The sequence below is a fragment of the Dendrobates tinctorius genome, unplaced genomic scaffold, assembly GCF_039654945.1.
Source record: "Dendrobates tinctorius isolate UK_male_01 unplaced genomic scaffold, ASM3965494v1 ptg000062l, whole genome shotgun sequence".
NCBI lineage: Eukaryota > Metazoa > Chordata > Amphibia > Anura > Dendrobatidae > Dendrobates > Dendrobates tinctorius.
In genome coordinates, this window is record NW_027361730.1 from 26648269 (window position 1) to 26665485 (window position 17217).

The 17217-nt window shown below is 43.0% G+C and overlaps 1 protein-coding gene and 1 long non-coding RNA gene across 8 annotated transcripts in view; one reads left to right on the plus strand and one right to left on the minus strand.

Annotated features, from left to right (window-relative positions):
* The window catches only part of LOC141093021 (uncharacterized), a 105885-nt gene that overhangs the window by 15704 nt on the left and 72964 nt on the right, over window positions 1-17217 (minus strand). The gene's annotated exons all lie outside the window — the stretch shown is intronic.
* Window positions 9885-17217, plus strand: part of PARP6 (poly(ADP-ribose) polymerase family member 6) — a 131751-nt gene continuing 124418 nt past the window's right edge. For all 4 annotated transcript variants that reach the window (XM_073579439.1, XM_073579441.1, XM_073579440.1 and 1 more), the window contains exons 1-2: window positions 9885-10776; window positions 11227-11356. In XM_073579439.1, coding sequence (XP_073435540.1) covers window positions 11354-11356 — 3 coding nt within the window. In that variant the 5' untranslated portion in view covers window positions 9885-10776; window positions 11227-11353. The remainder of the gene's footprint in view (window positions 10777-11226; window positions 11357-17217) is intronic.

Below are 17217 nucleotides of genomic sequence, written 5' to 3' on the forward strand. Positions count from 1 at the left end.
AAACCCCACTGTTTGATTACTCCTCCTTTGCATCTTCCACCCATACCACCACATCCACCTCTTTCTCCACTTGGACGTACGTCTACTTGTTCTAGATTGCTAGGTTTAGTTTTGTTAATTTTAGGTTGTTTTAAGTCAGTAAAAAAAAAAAAAAAAAAAAGTAAAAAAGGTAAAAAAAATTACAAAAAAACCCCAGTGTTAGATTATCCCCTTCATGACCGGAGGTGTATTCGTTTTAACATTTTCATTTTTTGCTCCCCTTCTTCCCAGAGCCATAACTTTTTTATTTTTCAGTCAATATGGCCATGTGAGGGCTTGTTTTTTTGCAGGACGAGTTGTACTTTTGAACGACACCATTGGTTTTAACATATCTTGTTCTGGAAAACGGGAAAAAAATTCAAAGTGCTGTGAATTCCACAATTGCTTTTTGTTTTATTTTTTTTTACTGTGTTCACTAAATGCTAAAACTGACCTGCCTTTATGATTGTCCATGTCATTACGAGTTCAGAGATACCAAACATGTCTAGGTTCTTTTTTTATCTAAGTGGTGAAAAATATTCCAAAGTTTGTTAAAAAAAATAGAATAAAAAATTGCGCCATATTCCCATACCCTTAGCATTTCTATTTTTCATGATCTCGGGTTGAGTGAGGGCTTATTTTTTGCGCCGAGCTGACATTTTTAGATATCATTTTGGTGCAGATACGATCTTTTGATCGCCTGTTATTGCATTTTAATTCAATGTTGCGGCAACCAAAAAAAAACGTAATTCTGATGTTTTGACTTTATTTCTTGTTACGCCGTTTAGCGATCAGGCTAATTCATTTTTATATTGATAGATCGGGTGATTCTGAACTCGGCAATACCAAATTTGTGTATGTTTGATTTTTTTTATTGTTTTATTTTGAATGGGGCAAAAGGGAAGTGATTTGAACTTTAGATTTTTTTTATATTTTTAAAAACATTTTTTTTTTACTGTTGGTATGTTTCAATAGTCTCCATGGGAGACTATAAGCTGCCATAACCCAATCGCCTCTGCTACATACAGGCGATGATCACATCTCCTGTATGTAGCAGAATTGCTGACTTGCTATGAGCACTGAAACCGTGCAGCGCTCATATCAATCCGGCAGTGATAATCATAAAGGTCTGTTGGAGACCTCTGGTTTTCATGCCAACCCATGTTGTCATCTTACACAGATGCCAATGGGCAGGATTTCCGGCGCACTTGGCAGCGGCATTTAATGGGATAACAACCGCGGGAGGATTGTGATTCCACCCACGGCTGTTCTGGGCACATGTCAGCTGTTCAAAATAGCTGATATGTGCCGGAAAAGATGTGGGATCACCGCCAGAGCCCACATCAAAGGGAGGGTATCCGACTTTGGCGTACTATTTCGTCCAATGTCGAAAAAAATTGAAATAAATATTAAAAATGAATAAAAATGTTATTAAAATCATTTAAAAAAAAATAATTAACCCCCTTTTCCAAAAATAAACATATTTGATATTATTAAGTTTATAAAAGTCTGATCTATAAAAATATAAATTTATCCGGTATGATAAACGCCATACAACAAAGAGAATTCAAAACTCCAAAACTGCCATTTTCCGGTTGATGCACCTACCACAAAAATGCAATAAAAAGCAAACAAAACATCATATGTACCACAAAAATGGAGAATTAAAAAGAATCAGCACGCACATATAATTATGCCCTCATACAGGTCCAGAAAATGATGACCCAAACAAAATATTTATTTACACAATTTTCTGTATTTTCTTTACCACTTACGTACTTAGAATTTTTTTTTACATTTTCCAGTACATCATAACGTAAAATCAATGGTCTCATTCTTTTGATGTTAAAATGTAAAAAAAAATGGCTCTTAGGCTACTTTCAGACTTGCGTTATGAGGCGCTGCGCAGGGCAGCCTGTTATGAATGGCTCACCGAGGAGGACAGCGCAATAGGCTATGCCACCAGAACACCAGAGAGGTTGGTCGCTCAGCAGATTGCAGACCCCTGATCTTAACAACACAACTAGCAGTAGCCATGGAGCGTTCATATGTTGCCCTAGACACTTCGCCACAGCCGGAGGACTAACTAAGCCTAAAGACAGAAAGGTGAAACCTAAACTGCCCCGGAGCAGATCCCCAAAGGAATAGACAGCCCCCAAACATATATTGTCGGTGAGACAAGATGAAGCACAAACACAGACAGAAAATAGACTGAGCAAATGATGGGGCCCACACTGACTAGATAGGACAGGACATTAAAGGCACTGTCTGCAATCACGCAAAAACCCTAACAATTCCAACACGACTGATGTACAAAAATACTGAGGATTGCACAAACCTCGCCCCCACTATATCAGCATTCAGGTGTGAACTGGCGGCTAGCAAATGACACTTAGCTGAAAAATGCAGGATCAGGCAGGAGACAGAAATCCTCAATACGCAAAGAAAAGAGTGTCACCAAGAGCACATTGACAACCCCAACTCACCACAAACATAGATTTCCAATCCAACACAGGATTATGGGTCTGCAACCACAGAAAACCTAGTACAATAATATCATGTAAATTGTGCAACACCAAAAATTTACAATTCTCTTGGTGGTCCGAGGCGACCTGCATAATCAACTGGGTCCAAAATTGGGGTTTATTCTCTGCCAAAGGGGTAGAATCAATACCCCTCAAAGGAATAGGGGTCCGCAGGGGTACCATAGGAAAACCACAACTCTTAGCAAAGTCAAAATCCATCAGATTCAAAGCTGCTCCTGAATCCACAAATGCCTTAGCGGAAAATGTGGACAAGAAGCAGATCAAGGTAACAGCCAAAAGGAACTTAGGCTGCACACTGCCCATCTTAAATGAGTGAGCAAAACGTTTCTCTCATTTAGGGCAGGCTGAAATAGCATGAGAAGCATCTCCACAAAAGAAGCATAACTTATTACACCTTCTAAACTCTTGACGTTGCGCCCTAGATAAAACCCTATCACATTGCATGGTTTCAGAGGTTTGTTCGAAAGGCAGCAGCACCTCTCGCGGTTTTACGTTCTCGTAAACGTCGATCAACTTGAATGGCCAACAACATAGAGTCGTCAAGACCAGAAGGGACAGGGAATCCCACCATAACATCCTTTACGGATTCTGCCAGACCTTTCCGAAAGAGAGCTGCTAGGGCATCATCATTCCATTTAGTAAGGACCGCCCACTTTCGGAATTTTTGACAATATAACTCATCAGCATCTTGACCCTGTTTTAATGCCAATAAGGTTTTCTCAGCTTGATCAATAGCATTAGGTTCATCATACAATAACCCCCAGGGCTTGAAAAAACGCATCTACATTAGCCAGAATAGGATCTCCTGGTGTCAGAGAAAAGGCCCAGTCCTGGGGATCGCCGCGCAGCAGGGAAATGACAATTTTAACCTGCTGCACCGAGTTCCCCAAGGAGTTAGGCTTCAAAGCAAGAAATAGTTTACAATTATTCTTAAAGTTCAGAAATTTAGACCGATCCCCAGAAAACACATCAGGAGTAGGGATCTTTGGTTCTACAACAGATGATTGGGCGAGATAAGCAGAAATTCTCTGCACTTCAGCAGCGAGCTGCTCAACACGATCGGACAATTGCTTAGTCTCCATTAAGGAAAAAATCTTCCTACAGCCCCAGAGAAAAAAAGGAAAAAATATATAAAAAAATTCTGACACTTTTTTTTTTGCAATTCTTTCCTTCTTTTGAGTACCCTAGAATCTACAGTTTGGCCGGTGATTCTGTTATGAATGGGTCACCGAGGAGGAGAGCGCAATAGGCTATGCCACCAGAACACCAGAGAGGTTGGTCGCTCAGCGGATTGCAGACCCCTGATCTTAACAACACAACTAGCAGTAGCCGTGGAGCGTTCCTACGTTGCCCTTGACGCTTCGTCACAGCCAGAGGACTAACTAAGCCTAAAGACAGAAAGGTGAAATCTAAACTGCCCCGGAGCAGATCCCCAAGGGAATAGACAGCCCCCAAACATATATTGTCGGTGAGACAAGATGAAGCACAAACACAGACAGAAAATAGACTAAGCAAATGATGAGGCCCACACTGACTAGATAGGACAGGACAGAAAAGGCACTGTCTGCAATCACAGCCGCCGAACAGCCGCCGCTAAGCTCCACCCCCGGCTGCGCCTACTCCAGTCAGCTCCTCCCACGGGCACATGATGCTGCATGCGACCAGCGTACCCTATATTTAGCGTTGGGTACACTGGCCGTGCGCTGGTATGCTTTTGCCGGCGCATGCGTCCTTTTGGCGCTGCGCCGATGTGCGCCAAATGCACCGTGTTGCAATTTTGTGCGCTCGGCGCAGCGCCAAAAAGGCGCATGCACCGGAAAAAGCATACCAGCAAATGGCCAGCATACCCAACGCTAAATATAGGGTACGCCGGTCGCATGCAGCGTCATGCGCCCGTAGGAGGAGCTGACCGGAGGAGGCGCCGCCGGGGGCGGAGCTTAGCGTCGGCGCAGCACCTCATAGCGCAAGTCTGAAAGTAGCCTTAGAAGTGGTAGAGTAAAAAAATGAATGTGCAAAAACAGAATATCAGCCGATCTTAAAGGTGTTAACAAATATTTGAAAGCACGGATATAATAGTTTGTGCAAAGGGAATCTAAGGCTACGTCCCCACAATTAAGAGTAGCAACTTTTTTTGCTGTATCTAAAGCGCCGCACTTGTTTGTCAGTATATGAGGATTCACCGCAAGCAATGACATTCAATTGGTCAAAATCTGCAGTGGAGACTAGTGTCTCCGCTGCAAGAATTAACACGTTGAGGCTCGTAAACCCATACTGCTGGTGAGTTTACGCAGCATTAAATAGAAGCACAGTGGTCATCTGAATTCTATAAATTCCATCCACTGTGCTTCTAATGTAGAACGCAATTGCACTACGTCCAAAATGCTGCTAAGGGCTCATACTCACTTGCGAGAGACTCGCACGAGTCTAGTGCAAGTCTCTCGCATGAAAACCTGGCACTGCCGCCGGCACTGGGACCGGATAGAAATACATGTAGCCGCAAATCTGGGCCGAGTGCCAGCGGCAGTGGCAGGTTTTCATGCGAGAGACTCGCACGAGAATTGTGCGAGTCTCTTGCAAGTGAGTGTGAGCCCTTATCCTGATTGTGGGTGTGGCACCCCAGGAGTTCGGTTGCCACAGTGGCCTTGCCTCCCTCCATTGGGGAGTGATGTCATGCCTGGAAGCAAAGAAGGAATCTCCTTACCAGGTAGTTCCAGCATACAACGCAGTTCCTGCTCCAGGCCAGCAGAGGGAGCTCTAAACCCGACTTCAGGAGAGCTGCTCTCTGGTCAGGAGGAGGAAGTTAGAGGGAGTTAGTGCCTGAACAGGGTTGAGACAGGACGTGTGGAGAGGAGCTGGGGACAGGAGCTATAGCTGAGTTCACCCCCAGGCTAGAGCACCAGAGACCGGGCCCCGAAGCCCAAGGCTGTGTGGGTACTAAAGTCCCAGCAGCAGAATCCGGAGGACAGAAGACCGCAGATCCTCTGTCCCCAACTGATACTCGGTGACACAGCAGCACATGTAATCCGGAGATGCCAGATAGGAGCGATCCCTGAAGCAGGCTACAGTTGCCTGTCATGCGAGTGGAGTTCTACCTAAGTAGCAGACAGAGAGAGGAACTTGAATAGAGTTTACAGCAGCAAGTACCTCAGAGAATAGTGCTAGAAAGGAGGCCTCACAACCCACCTGAATAAGGAGATTCCCAAATTGCTTTCAGGCTGACCGACTCCAGAACCATCTGTAACCTGAGCCCTGGACTGTACCTGCACAGCTCAGTAAAAGGTAAAGGAAACTGCACTCTGTTGTGTCTTCTGAATCTTTCCTGCGTCACCTGCCCTGCACCACACTTTCTACCAATATCTCCTCTAACATCCTAACTGCCCTGGGGAATAGCTCTGCCTGTGGGGAGCTGAACCAACTCTGCTGCATCAACAACTGTCCCAGTGGACTGAATCTGCAGCGTCAGCTAACATCTTTATTGCCGAGTACCACAGGTGGCGTCACGAACACTTTATTACAAACTCTTTATTTTTCCCCTTTTTCATGATTATCCCCTTTTATTGGACGCCCAGGGCCACAGACCGGGTCACTGCTGCCGTGACACTGCCCCTTTAAGAAGCGGCCCGGTACCGAGTATCCCCACTGCCCCGGCGGGCGCTCCATGGGCACGCAGCCTTAGGCCGGTTTCATATATCTGTGAAACATAGATTGTTATTCTATTGGAAGACTTGGCCCAACCTGTGCCTACTGCTTTAGGGAACCTGCAAATGAGCATATGAATAATGGTCCGGGTTTCATCCAGAATACTTCATTCATGTGCCAACCGTGTGTCTGTTTTTTAAGTCTGTGCAACATCAGTGTGATGTCTGTGTGATATCCGTGTGCAATCTGTTTTTATACAACTACATTAAAAGGCGTATATGATTATATACAGTTTCTTAGGTTTATAATAGAAATGTATCAGTAAAAATGGAATGCCACTCTAATGGTCTGTGTGGGTTCCAAATTTTTTTTTTTTGCAACCATAGGCTTGAATGGGTGCTTCTCATCCGAGACGCCGATGAAAGTAGTGCATGCTGTGATTTTTTTCTCGCGGACCCTCGGATCGAGAAAAAAATCATTTATCTGGACAGCCCAAGTGAATAACATGGGTCAAAGTGCTCTCTGACTCAAGATCAAATAACACACATCCGATAGCACATGTCTTCATGAGCCCGTATACAGAGGTATGCTGTCTCACAGAGAAACACCAAAATATGCATATCCAGCACACTGCAAGTTTGCCACTACTCCATGTATGTAGCTTTGCAACAGTTGAAATGTAATTGCATCACTGTAACATAGCAAAAAAGAGCAACATATGGAGAGATGGTATAAATGACTGTATGAAGGGCTGACTTCAATTTAAAAATACAGTGGTCACAAATCATAAGTTCCTAATCATTAATATTCCACATCTGGTCGCTGTGGCAAAATATTGTGGGCCAATAGTGTTAGAATATCCTGTGTGCGTGTGATATTCATTAACTAATGCTTAAAAATAGAGTATGAAAAAAGCAAAACTAAGCATAACAGTGAGATCTGGTTTACATACTGTAATATACTGTAATGTTTTTCTGTCTGCCACATTGGCCTCATCTGTAATTATGTTATACTAGCTGAAGAGCCCGGCGTTGCCTGGGCATAGTAACCAACTGTGGTTAGTTATAACAAATTATAATGATTATATTGCACATGAAAACATTTCACATCATATATTCAACACTACAGATTTGCAACACAAATTAACTAAACGATTACCCAAATATTGATAGTATTTTATTTTCAACTCATTCAAGAGCCTTTTGATAAACAACATGTGTATCTGTGTATCTAACCCTATCCTGTGTGATACCGTCTGCTGAACTGTGTACCTAAACCTCTCCTGTGTGATACCTTCTGCTGAGTTGTGTATCTAATCCTATCGTGTGTTACTGACTGCTCAGCCGTGTATCTAATCCTATCCTGTGTGATACTGACTGCTGAGCAGTGCATCTATTCCTATCCTGTGTGATACTGACTGCTGAGCCGTGTACCTAATCCTATCCTGTGTGATACCGTCTGCTGAGCCATGTATCTAATACTATTCTGTGTGATACTGACTGCTGAGCCATGTACCTAATCCTATCCTGTGTGATACTGAGTGCTGAGCAGTGTATCTAATCCTATCCTGTGTGATACTGACTGCTGAGCCATGTATCTAATCCTATCCTGTGTGATACTGAGTGTTGAGCTGTGTGTCTAATCCTCTCCTGTGTGATACTGACTGCTGAGCCGTGTACCTAATCCTATCCTGTGTGATACCGTCTGCTGAGCCATGTATCTAACCCTATCCTGTGTGATACTGACTGCTGAGCCGTGTACCTAATCCTATCCTGTGTGATACTGTCTGCTGAGCCATGTATCTAACCCTATCCTGTGTGATACTGACTGCTGAGACGTGTACCTAATCCTATCATGTGTGTTACTGACTGCTCAGCCGTGTATCTAATCCTATCCTGTGTGATACTGACTGCTGAGCCGTGTATCTAATCCCATCCTGTGTGATACTCACTGCTGAGCCGTGTATCTAATCCTATTCTGTGTGATACTGTCTGCTGAGCCGTGTATCTAATACTATTCTGTGTGATACTGTGTGCTAAGCTGTGTATCTAATCCTATCCTGTGTGATACTGACTGCTGAGCCGTGTACCTAATCCTATCATATGTGTAACTGACTGCTCAGCCGTGTATCTAATCCTATCCTGTGTGATACTGACTGCAGAGCCGTGTATCTAATCCTATTCTGTGCGATACTGTGTGCTGAGCTGTGTATCTAATCCTATCCTGTGTGATACTGTCTGCTAAGCCGTGTATCTTTTCCTATCCTGTGTGATACTGACTGCTGAGCTGTGTATCTAATCCTATCCTGTGTGATACTGACTTCTGAGCTGTGTATCTAATCCTATCCTGTGTGATACTGACTGCTGAGCCGTGTGTCTAATCCTCTCCTGTGTGATACTGACTGCTGAGCAGTGTATCTAATCCTATCCTGTGTGACACTGATTGCTGAGCCGTGTATCTAATCCTATCCAGTGTGATACTGACTGCTGAGCAGTGTATCTAATCCTATCCTGTGTGATACCATCTGCTGAGCCGTGTACCTAATCCTATCATGTGTGTTACTGACTGCTAAGCCGTGTATCTAATCCTATTCTGTGTGATACTGTCTGCTGAGCCGTGTATCTAATGCTATCCTGTGTGCTGAGCTGTGTATCTAATCCGATCCTGTGTGATACTGACTGCCGAGATGTGTATCTAATCCTCTCCTGTGTGATACTGACTGCTGAGCCGTGTATCTAATCCTATTCTGTGTGATACTGTCTGCTGAGCCGTGTATCTAATACTATTCTGAGTGATACCGTGTGCTGAGCTGTGCATCTATTCCTATCCTGTGTGATACTGACTGCTGAGCCGTGTATCTAATCCTATTCTGTGTGATACTGTCTGCTGAGCCGTGTATCTAATACTATCCTGTGTGATACTGTGTGCTGAGCTGTGTATCTATTCCTATCCTGTGTGATACTGACTGCTGAGCTGTGTATCTAATCCTATCCTGTGTGATACTGACTGCTGAGCCATGTGTCTAATCCTCTCCTGTGTGATACTGACTGCTGAGATGTGTATCTAATCCTCTCCTGTGTGATACTGACTGCTGAGCTGTGTATCTAATCTTATCCTGTGTGATACTGACTGCTGAGCTGTGTATCTAATCCTATCCTGTGTGATACTGGGCTCCCCCTGCAGTCTGTGTCAGAGGGTGGTCTGGGTTGGCACGGTAATAAATTGTGTTTTTCCAGCTTTACAGAAGGATGATAACACCATAGAAATGATAAGAATAATAGGCAAAATTGTTTGGTGAATTGGAATGCGCGGGGTTAAAATTTCGCCTAACAACATGGCCTATGACGCTCTCGGGGTCCAGATGTGTGACAGTGCCAAATTTTGTGGCTGTAGCTGTGACAGTGCAGATGCCAATCCTGGACATACACACATACATACACCCACGTTGAGCTTTATAGATTAGATTTTGTGTCCTGTCCTGCTGTACTGTATCTTTCTTGTATCTTATGTATAGAGAACATGACAATTGAATGTAATCTGGGCAAGTGAAATGGGTAGAAAGGCTAGGATTTTTATTACCCCTTAGTGCTTTTTTAGACTTTTATTGTAAATGCATATAATAATTCTATCTATCTATCTATCTATCTATCATTATTCCCTGCTGTACAGAAGCTATCATGTGACTTGCACTGGATAATCTGCACATGCGTACATGGCTCTCAGCTGCCATCAGCACAGGAATAACAAAGGCAGGAGCAGCTGTGCCCCTGACAGCCAAAGACAACCATCATCTGAGACAGTCAGCTATGTATTTCCAGGAACAGTAGCCCTGTAAGAGAGACCATCTTCACCTGGAAAACACAAGACAAAAAAAACTGCTTCGAAAGAGGCATCCATCCGTCAGCTGAGAGACATCCAAAGGCATTCTATGACAGCTGCCACCTGAGACAGAATTTGGGACGACCATCGGCTGATAGCGACAGCTCGAGACATCCAATTATAGCCTTCACTTAAGACAATTCATTTTGCTAAGACAATCATCTGTAATCCACAGCACCTGCCTGCCCTTCCCAAGCTCCGTCCCTGTCTCCCACACACCGTGACAGCAGCATCTTGAGTCCCTCAGTCATTCCCCCACCCTCATTTCTCCTGTTCCCCGTTCATATCTGCTCATTCTCAGTCACCCTCCTCCCCCATTTGTGTTTGTGATTGGACCTGCTCCTTTTGTCTGACAACCCATTCTTTATTTGTCTGCAACCGGTCATCACAACAACCTACGTTTACATAGAACCAAGAAGGAATCTATCATCTATTATCTATCTATCCATCATATCATTCTATCCATCCATCTGTCCCTCCATTGTTACATACCACTTTATTAAGCGTTTCTGTATATATCATATTAATATTTTCCTTCAAACCATCATTGACATATAAATCTATGCACGCCATACAGAAGTGATTCCGAATCACAAAGACACAGATATACTTTGTGTCAAACATCACACACATACCTTCAGGCCATAATACCTTCTGTCTCATTGTGACAGTCTGCTTTGCTCGGCCAGAAAATGTGAGTATACAATAGATCCTGTCTTTCTGATGTTTATGCTTGAGTGTTTTGTGTGTATACTTGTATCTCTATTAGGTATTTTTATTTATATGACTATTGAAAAATATTTATATTTACAGGTAGAGATATCTTAGTAATAATGTGATAACTTCCTGATAACACTTCCGATGAATTCAGCTATTATATGTGCCCATCTACTATATCTATGTATGTCTGCATATTGTGGGTGCAGTGTGCATAACTCCTCTTTGGTTATGTTATATTATTTTATGGATATAATATAGTCTTGGCTACCACATTTTGTGTGTCCATAGAGAACAAATATACATCAAGTGTTGCCTCCTTCACTCCTTACTTTAGGCCTAGTTTTCTGCTTCCCTTTTACCTGCACTTTATTTTTTCTCTCTCTTGAGTTGGTTTCTCTAAATATATGATTTTTTTTCTCTACAGGGATAACTAAACATCTCACTGTGCCATCCCAGCATGCCAGTGCATGTGATGATAGCTGTGCTGCTACCGGGGGCATCGGACCCCCAACCCTGAGGCAGTGGCTAGGTGATATACCTCCTCAACGCAAATGGTGAGAAAAATAGTTTATTAAGGTCAATGTGAATAAAATGACTATATGTAATCACAAGCCTTGTAACCAATTTGTATCTTTTGATAAGAGATCTGTATTTTTTTGTAACATGTAATTAAGGAGTAGTTTATAAAGATGTACCTTAATGGCTCACACTCATCTGCATAAATAAAATCGCTCCGATGTTGTTCCTGAAAAGTCGGACAAGTGTCATGCGAGTATAGTGCGATTTTTCTCACATAGCATCTGTATGACATCCGTATGTAATGCTTTTTTTTTCTCTGCAACTATTATTCTACAGTCATTTGCAGTGTTCTATGGTACAAAATGGTAATGTATCTGGAAAAAAAATGGACGGCCTATGTATGGTCCGTTGGCCCTCTATTTTTTTTCTTGCACCCATTGACTTGCATTGGCATGTCTCGTCCAATATACGCTCCCAGAATTTTTTTTCCTCAGTCCGATCCGAGCTGAGAAAAAAATTGCAGATGAACACATAATCATTGAAGAACATTAGTCAGAGTGCAACCCGATTTTTTTTTTATTGGATTGCACCCATTTTATTTATACGCAGATGAGTATGAGCCCTAAAGTGGCCTTCCCATCTCCAAGATCCTATCCCAATATGTAGTAGGTGTAATAATAATAATATTAGCAAATCCCTCCAATTAGAAATGATATCTGTCGCTTACCCCATGTGCAGGGCATTGCAGTAGTATCCACTAACAACTGTCACTATATGAGTCTTCGTCTCATAACCATGGATACCTAAGCTTCTGCAATGCGTATAGGGTAAGTGACATAGCGAATCAGAAGAACTAGACTACATTTCTAATTGACGATATTTGCTAATATTATTATTATTATAACTACCATATATTAGGATAGGATCTTGGAGATGGGAATACGCTTTTAAAACTCTTAGGCCAAAGTTGTTAAAAAAAAAACTTTTACAACAACCCCCAGACAATCAAGCATAATATACACAGTGGATATAAAAAGTCTCCACAACCTTGTAAAAGTGTTAGGCTTTTGTTATGTAAAGAAATCATACCAAGAGCATTCATTTCATAACATTTTCCACCATTAATGTCACCTATGATCTGTACAATTCAATTGAAAAACAAACTGAAATCTTTTCGGGTGGAAAAAGTGAAATGAAGAACTAAAATAATGTGGTTACATAAGTATACACACCCTTAAATTAATATATTGTTGAAGTATCCTTTGAATTTATGAAAGAATTCAGTCTTTTGGGGTAGGAACCTATTAGCATGAACAGGGGCATACATAGAAGTCATGGGGCACCATAGCAGAAGTTCTAATTGGGATCCCTGAAAAAAAAAATAATTGATATTCAGCAGGGTCACAGAAGAGCATATCTCACAACTTTGCAGCTTTTACAAAGTGATTTTCCTCCTGCTGAAGACCTAGATTTCCCTTTCATTGCACCCATAATGTCATGGGATAACGCAACAGAGAAGTGCCAGAAGACTGCAGAGTCTGATTTCCCGCACTCCAGCACTGATTAGAAGCACCTCACCTCATCATCTTAAACAGTGCAGGTTTATGATAGTAGTGCAGGGGTTAATCTGTTCAATTGAGAGCTGGAAGCTTTCCAGCATTGATGGTCTCAGCTGCCCAGTGTTGGCCACTCCCCTATCCTATATATACTCATCTCTGGCTATCAGGGATGCTAGTGTTAGGCCATGTTCACACTTTCAGTATTTGGCCAGTATTTTACATAAATATTTATACGCCAAAATCAGGAGAGGGGATTAAATATAGAAGTGGTGATGTCTTTCTATTATACTTTTCCTCTGATTGTTCCACTTCTGGTTTTGGCTTACAAATACTGATGTAAAATACTGACCAAATACTGAATGTGCGAACTTGGCCTTAGTCTTAAACTGCCTGGTGTGGATTAGAGGTGTCGGTTGTTGGTAGAGGCGTTTGGAGAGTTGATCTGTGACTCTTGCTTTGTGTTTCGGCTGTGTTCAAAATTCTTCATCCTCTGCTGTTTGGTTTTCCTTCCTTTTATCCCAGGTGTTCATCTATATTGTCTGCGAGTGCATATTTGTATGTTTGGTATTTTCATTTATCCCTGTACATCCTTCCTTGTTAGTGTGGTTTGTCTGTATAGATACATTATTACTCCTCACTTCCATGGGTGAGGGAGGGGGACGGATTTAGGGCTGATTTAGAAGATTAGCAAGGTACGTGACCCAGCATCTTCACTATCAGAAATAATTCGGGAAGCAGGGATAGCTATGGTGCCCCTAGTGTTAAGGACAGGAAAGGAGCCCCTGGCCCAGGTATTCTGGAACAGAGTTGTGACACATAAAGTATGATGCCAATCAAAGTGCCCCCCAAACACATTATGTTACCACCACAGTGAATTCCTCCATAGTACCCTCCTCAGGCACAGTATGGTGACTCCAATACAGTATGATCCCCCAACTGTGACACCCACACAGCTTTCCATGCAGTATATTGGGCTTACATCCAATGTAACGGCCTCACACCTCACAATACTGTATACTGGCCCCCACTAGCCCTCCAAACAGTATAATTACCCCCACTTAGCCCGCCAAACAGTATACTAGCCTTTATATAGCCCTCCACAGAGTATGATGGACCCCAAACCTTCATACTGTATAATTGCTTTCATAGAGTATAATGGGCCCCACATAAGGTATAAAGTCTCCCACATAGCCCTTCAAATATTATAATGCCATAGACATAGCCCTCCAAGATATTTTAATAGCTCCCTAATAGAATAATGATCCCCATGGTCCTCCATATAGTATAATGCACTCCTCTAAGTCCTCCATATAGTATAACACCCCCCCATAGTCTTCCATTTAATATACACTATCATAGTACATCCATACAGTATAATGTACTCCCCATATTCCTCCATACAATATAATGCACTCCTTAGTCCTCCATATAGTATATAATGTACCTCCAAAGTCCTCCATACAGTATATTGCACCCTCCAAAGTCCTCTATACAGTATAATGCACCCCATAGTTCTCCATATAGTATAATTTACTCCCCATAGTCCTCCATACAGTATAGTGCACTTCTAACAGTATTCCAAAGTCTATACAGTATAATGCACTCCCCAAAGCCCTCCATACAGTATAAAGCACTCCCCATAGTCCTCCATACCATACAATGCACTCCCCAAAGTCCTCCATAGTCCATACAGTATAATGCACTCCCCATAGTCCATGCAGTATAATGCACTTCCCATAGTCATCCATAAAATATAATGCACTCCCCATCGTCCATGCAGTATAATGCACTCCCCATAGTCCATACAGTATAATGCACTCCTCATAGACCTCCTGTTAGGTGTCGAGTTTCCCCCACTGCACAGGGGGAATCTCAAGCCATGACCTCTGCGGTCTCCCATTCTTCTGCAGCCGTAGAGGGTCCTGCTCAGCAGAGACGTCAGTCCCAGCATCTTGCCCAGGCTAATGCTAGGCATCTGGTTGCTTCTCTTGGTTCAGCTATAGCACCATGCATGAGTCAGCAGCGAGCAGACACTCCTGAGACTAAGTCCTGCTTTTCTCCTCCTGAGCATGCCCATGAGACGACCGCTCATTGGTGGTCGGAGGTCACATGCTCAGGTCCTGTTGCAGCTCGGATTGGACCATCAGGAAGGTCCCGGAAGGCTGCGCCTATAAAAGGATCGCAGGACCGCACAGCCGTGCGCTAGGATTGACTTTGTTGGTTAGTCGTATGTGTGAAGATGGATGCATGAAACTGGTGACTGACTCATTATGATCCCCTCCCTTTGGTTGTGTATGTTATAGGGTTTCTAGTTAGAGTCCGCGCCAATAGGTGGCTATGGTTACGCCGCCATGCTCCTAGCTTCCATACACTAGCGTCCGGTGGTGTCGTCCTGTTCACGGCACCATTGTACCGCGCCTTGTCACAGCACTTGCCAGTGCAGAGCCATGCGCAAGTCTTGTGTTTGTTAGCCCCACCCAGGGCGATTAGTGGCGTATGCCTGTGCGGCACTGTGCACACTAGCGCGCCTATTACTCTCTTGCTGGCAGCGCAGCTGCGGCACCGAGTGCTGGTTGTCTAGAGGGACTCTCTCCCTTGTCTCTGGGACAGAGTCCTGTGACTGTTTACTGGCTCTCCCACTACCGAGTCCTGTGAGGTTAACAGGCTCCGGCGTATGTTCTCTGCGGCTCTGTGAAGTAACAGAGTTTGCTCCAGTACACACCGGGTCAGTGGTTTCCCGACTGTGTTCAGTTAGTACTCCGCCATTACCGAGCAGCAGGATACCATCTCTGCTCGGTGGACCCCGGGCTGCGAATACACCTTATACCATCATTATTATTTGGTACATTCTGCCAGTCTCTAACACCTCCACATAGTATAATGTACCTACATAGTCATCCATACAGTATAATGTACCCTCCATAGTCCTCCATATAGTATAATGCACTCCACATAGTACTCCATACTGTAAAATGCACCCAATAGTTCTCCATTTAGTATAATGCATGTCCCATAGTCCTCCATATAGTATTATTTACTCCCCATAGTCCTTCATGCAGTATAATGAACTCCCCATATTATTCCATAGTCTATACAGTGTAATGCACTCCCCATAGTACTCCATTGTTCATACAGTATAATGCACTTCCCATAGTCCTCCATACAGTGTAATGCACTCTCCATTGTCCTCAATACCATATAATGCATTCCTCATAGTCCTCCATCCTCCATACAGTATAATGCACTCTCCATAGTCTATACAATATAATGCATTCCCCATAGTCCATACAGTATAATGTACTCCCCATAGTCCTCCATAATCAATACAGTATAATGCAGCCCCATAGTCCATACAGTATAATGCACTCCCCATAATGCTCCATATAGCATAATGCACTCCAAAGTTCTCCATATAGTATTAACTAGTATTAATTAGTATTATAGGGGTGGTATTCTCAGGCTTGTAAAGGGCCATGGGTATTGCTCCCCCAGTCTAAAAATAGCAACCCACAGCCGCCTAGAAAAGGCGCATCTATCAGATGATCCAATTCTGGCACTTTGCCCGGCTCTTCCCACTTGTTTGGTGGTGGTGTCATGTGGGATTCATATTTGTGGGGTTGATGTCATCTTTGTATTGTCCGGTTAAAAAAAAAAAGGGAGAAAAAGACTAGGTTAATGATGGTATGCACATCCCAATAGACAATAAAAAACCTTTATTTCATATTGGATACAATAAGCTAAAGACATTTAAAATACAGACAAAGAACCAATGACCCAGACACCCCCAAGAAACAGGTAATATGAACCTAAGATGTGGCCCATATTGGACTATTCATAGCCACCCATAAACAGGCACATATCATGCAATTCTATATAACAAGATAGCCATGTACATTGCAGGCAAAGATAAGGCACAAAAACAGACTTGATATCAAGCATATAATAAAACAATGTAAGAAAATTTTGTAAATCCTAGCTGCCCTAAAGCATGTGGAACTAACCACAGAATGAAATTGCCTACTGCAAAAGACACCCAAGAATGGTTATACCATGGCTGAAATTGCAAAGTTGCAGTGGATGCATAATGAGCAAATTAGAACCACCAGATACAGGTCAGAGCAGCAAGAGTCCCACAGGGGTTAAAGAAAGGGGGTGGTAGGCAGGCCCCACGCGTATTGTCGCTGCGACTGACGTCTTCGTCGAGGTATTGCACTCCACTGGAGATTGAGATATGACAATAGTGCACCCCTCCTTTTGCATTCTTTGTATTGTCCGGTGACATCAAGCCCATGGCTTAGTACTGGAGCAGCGTCTATAAGATGCCTATCCAATAGTAA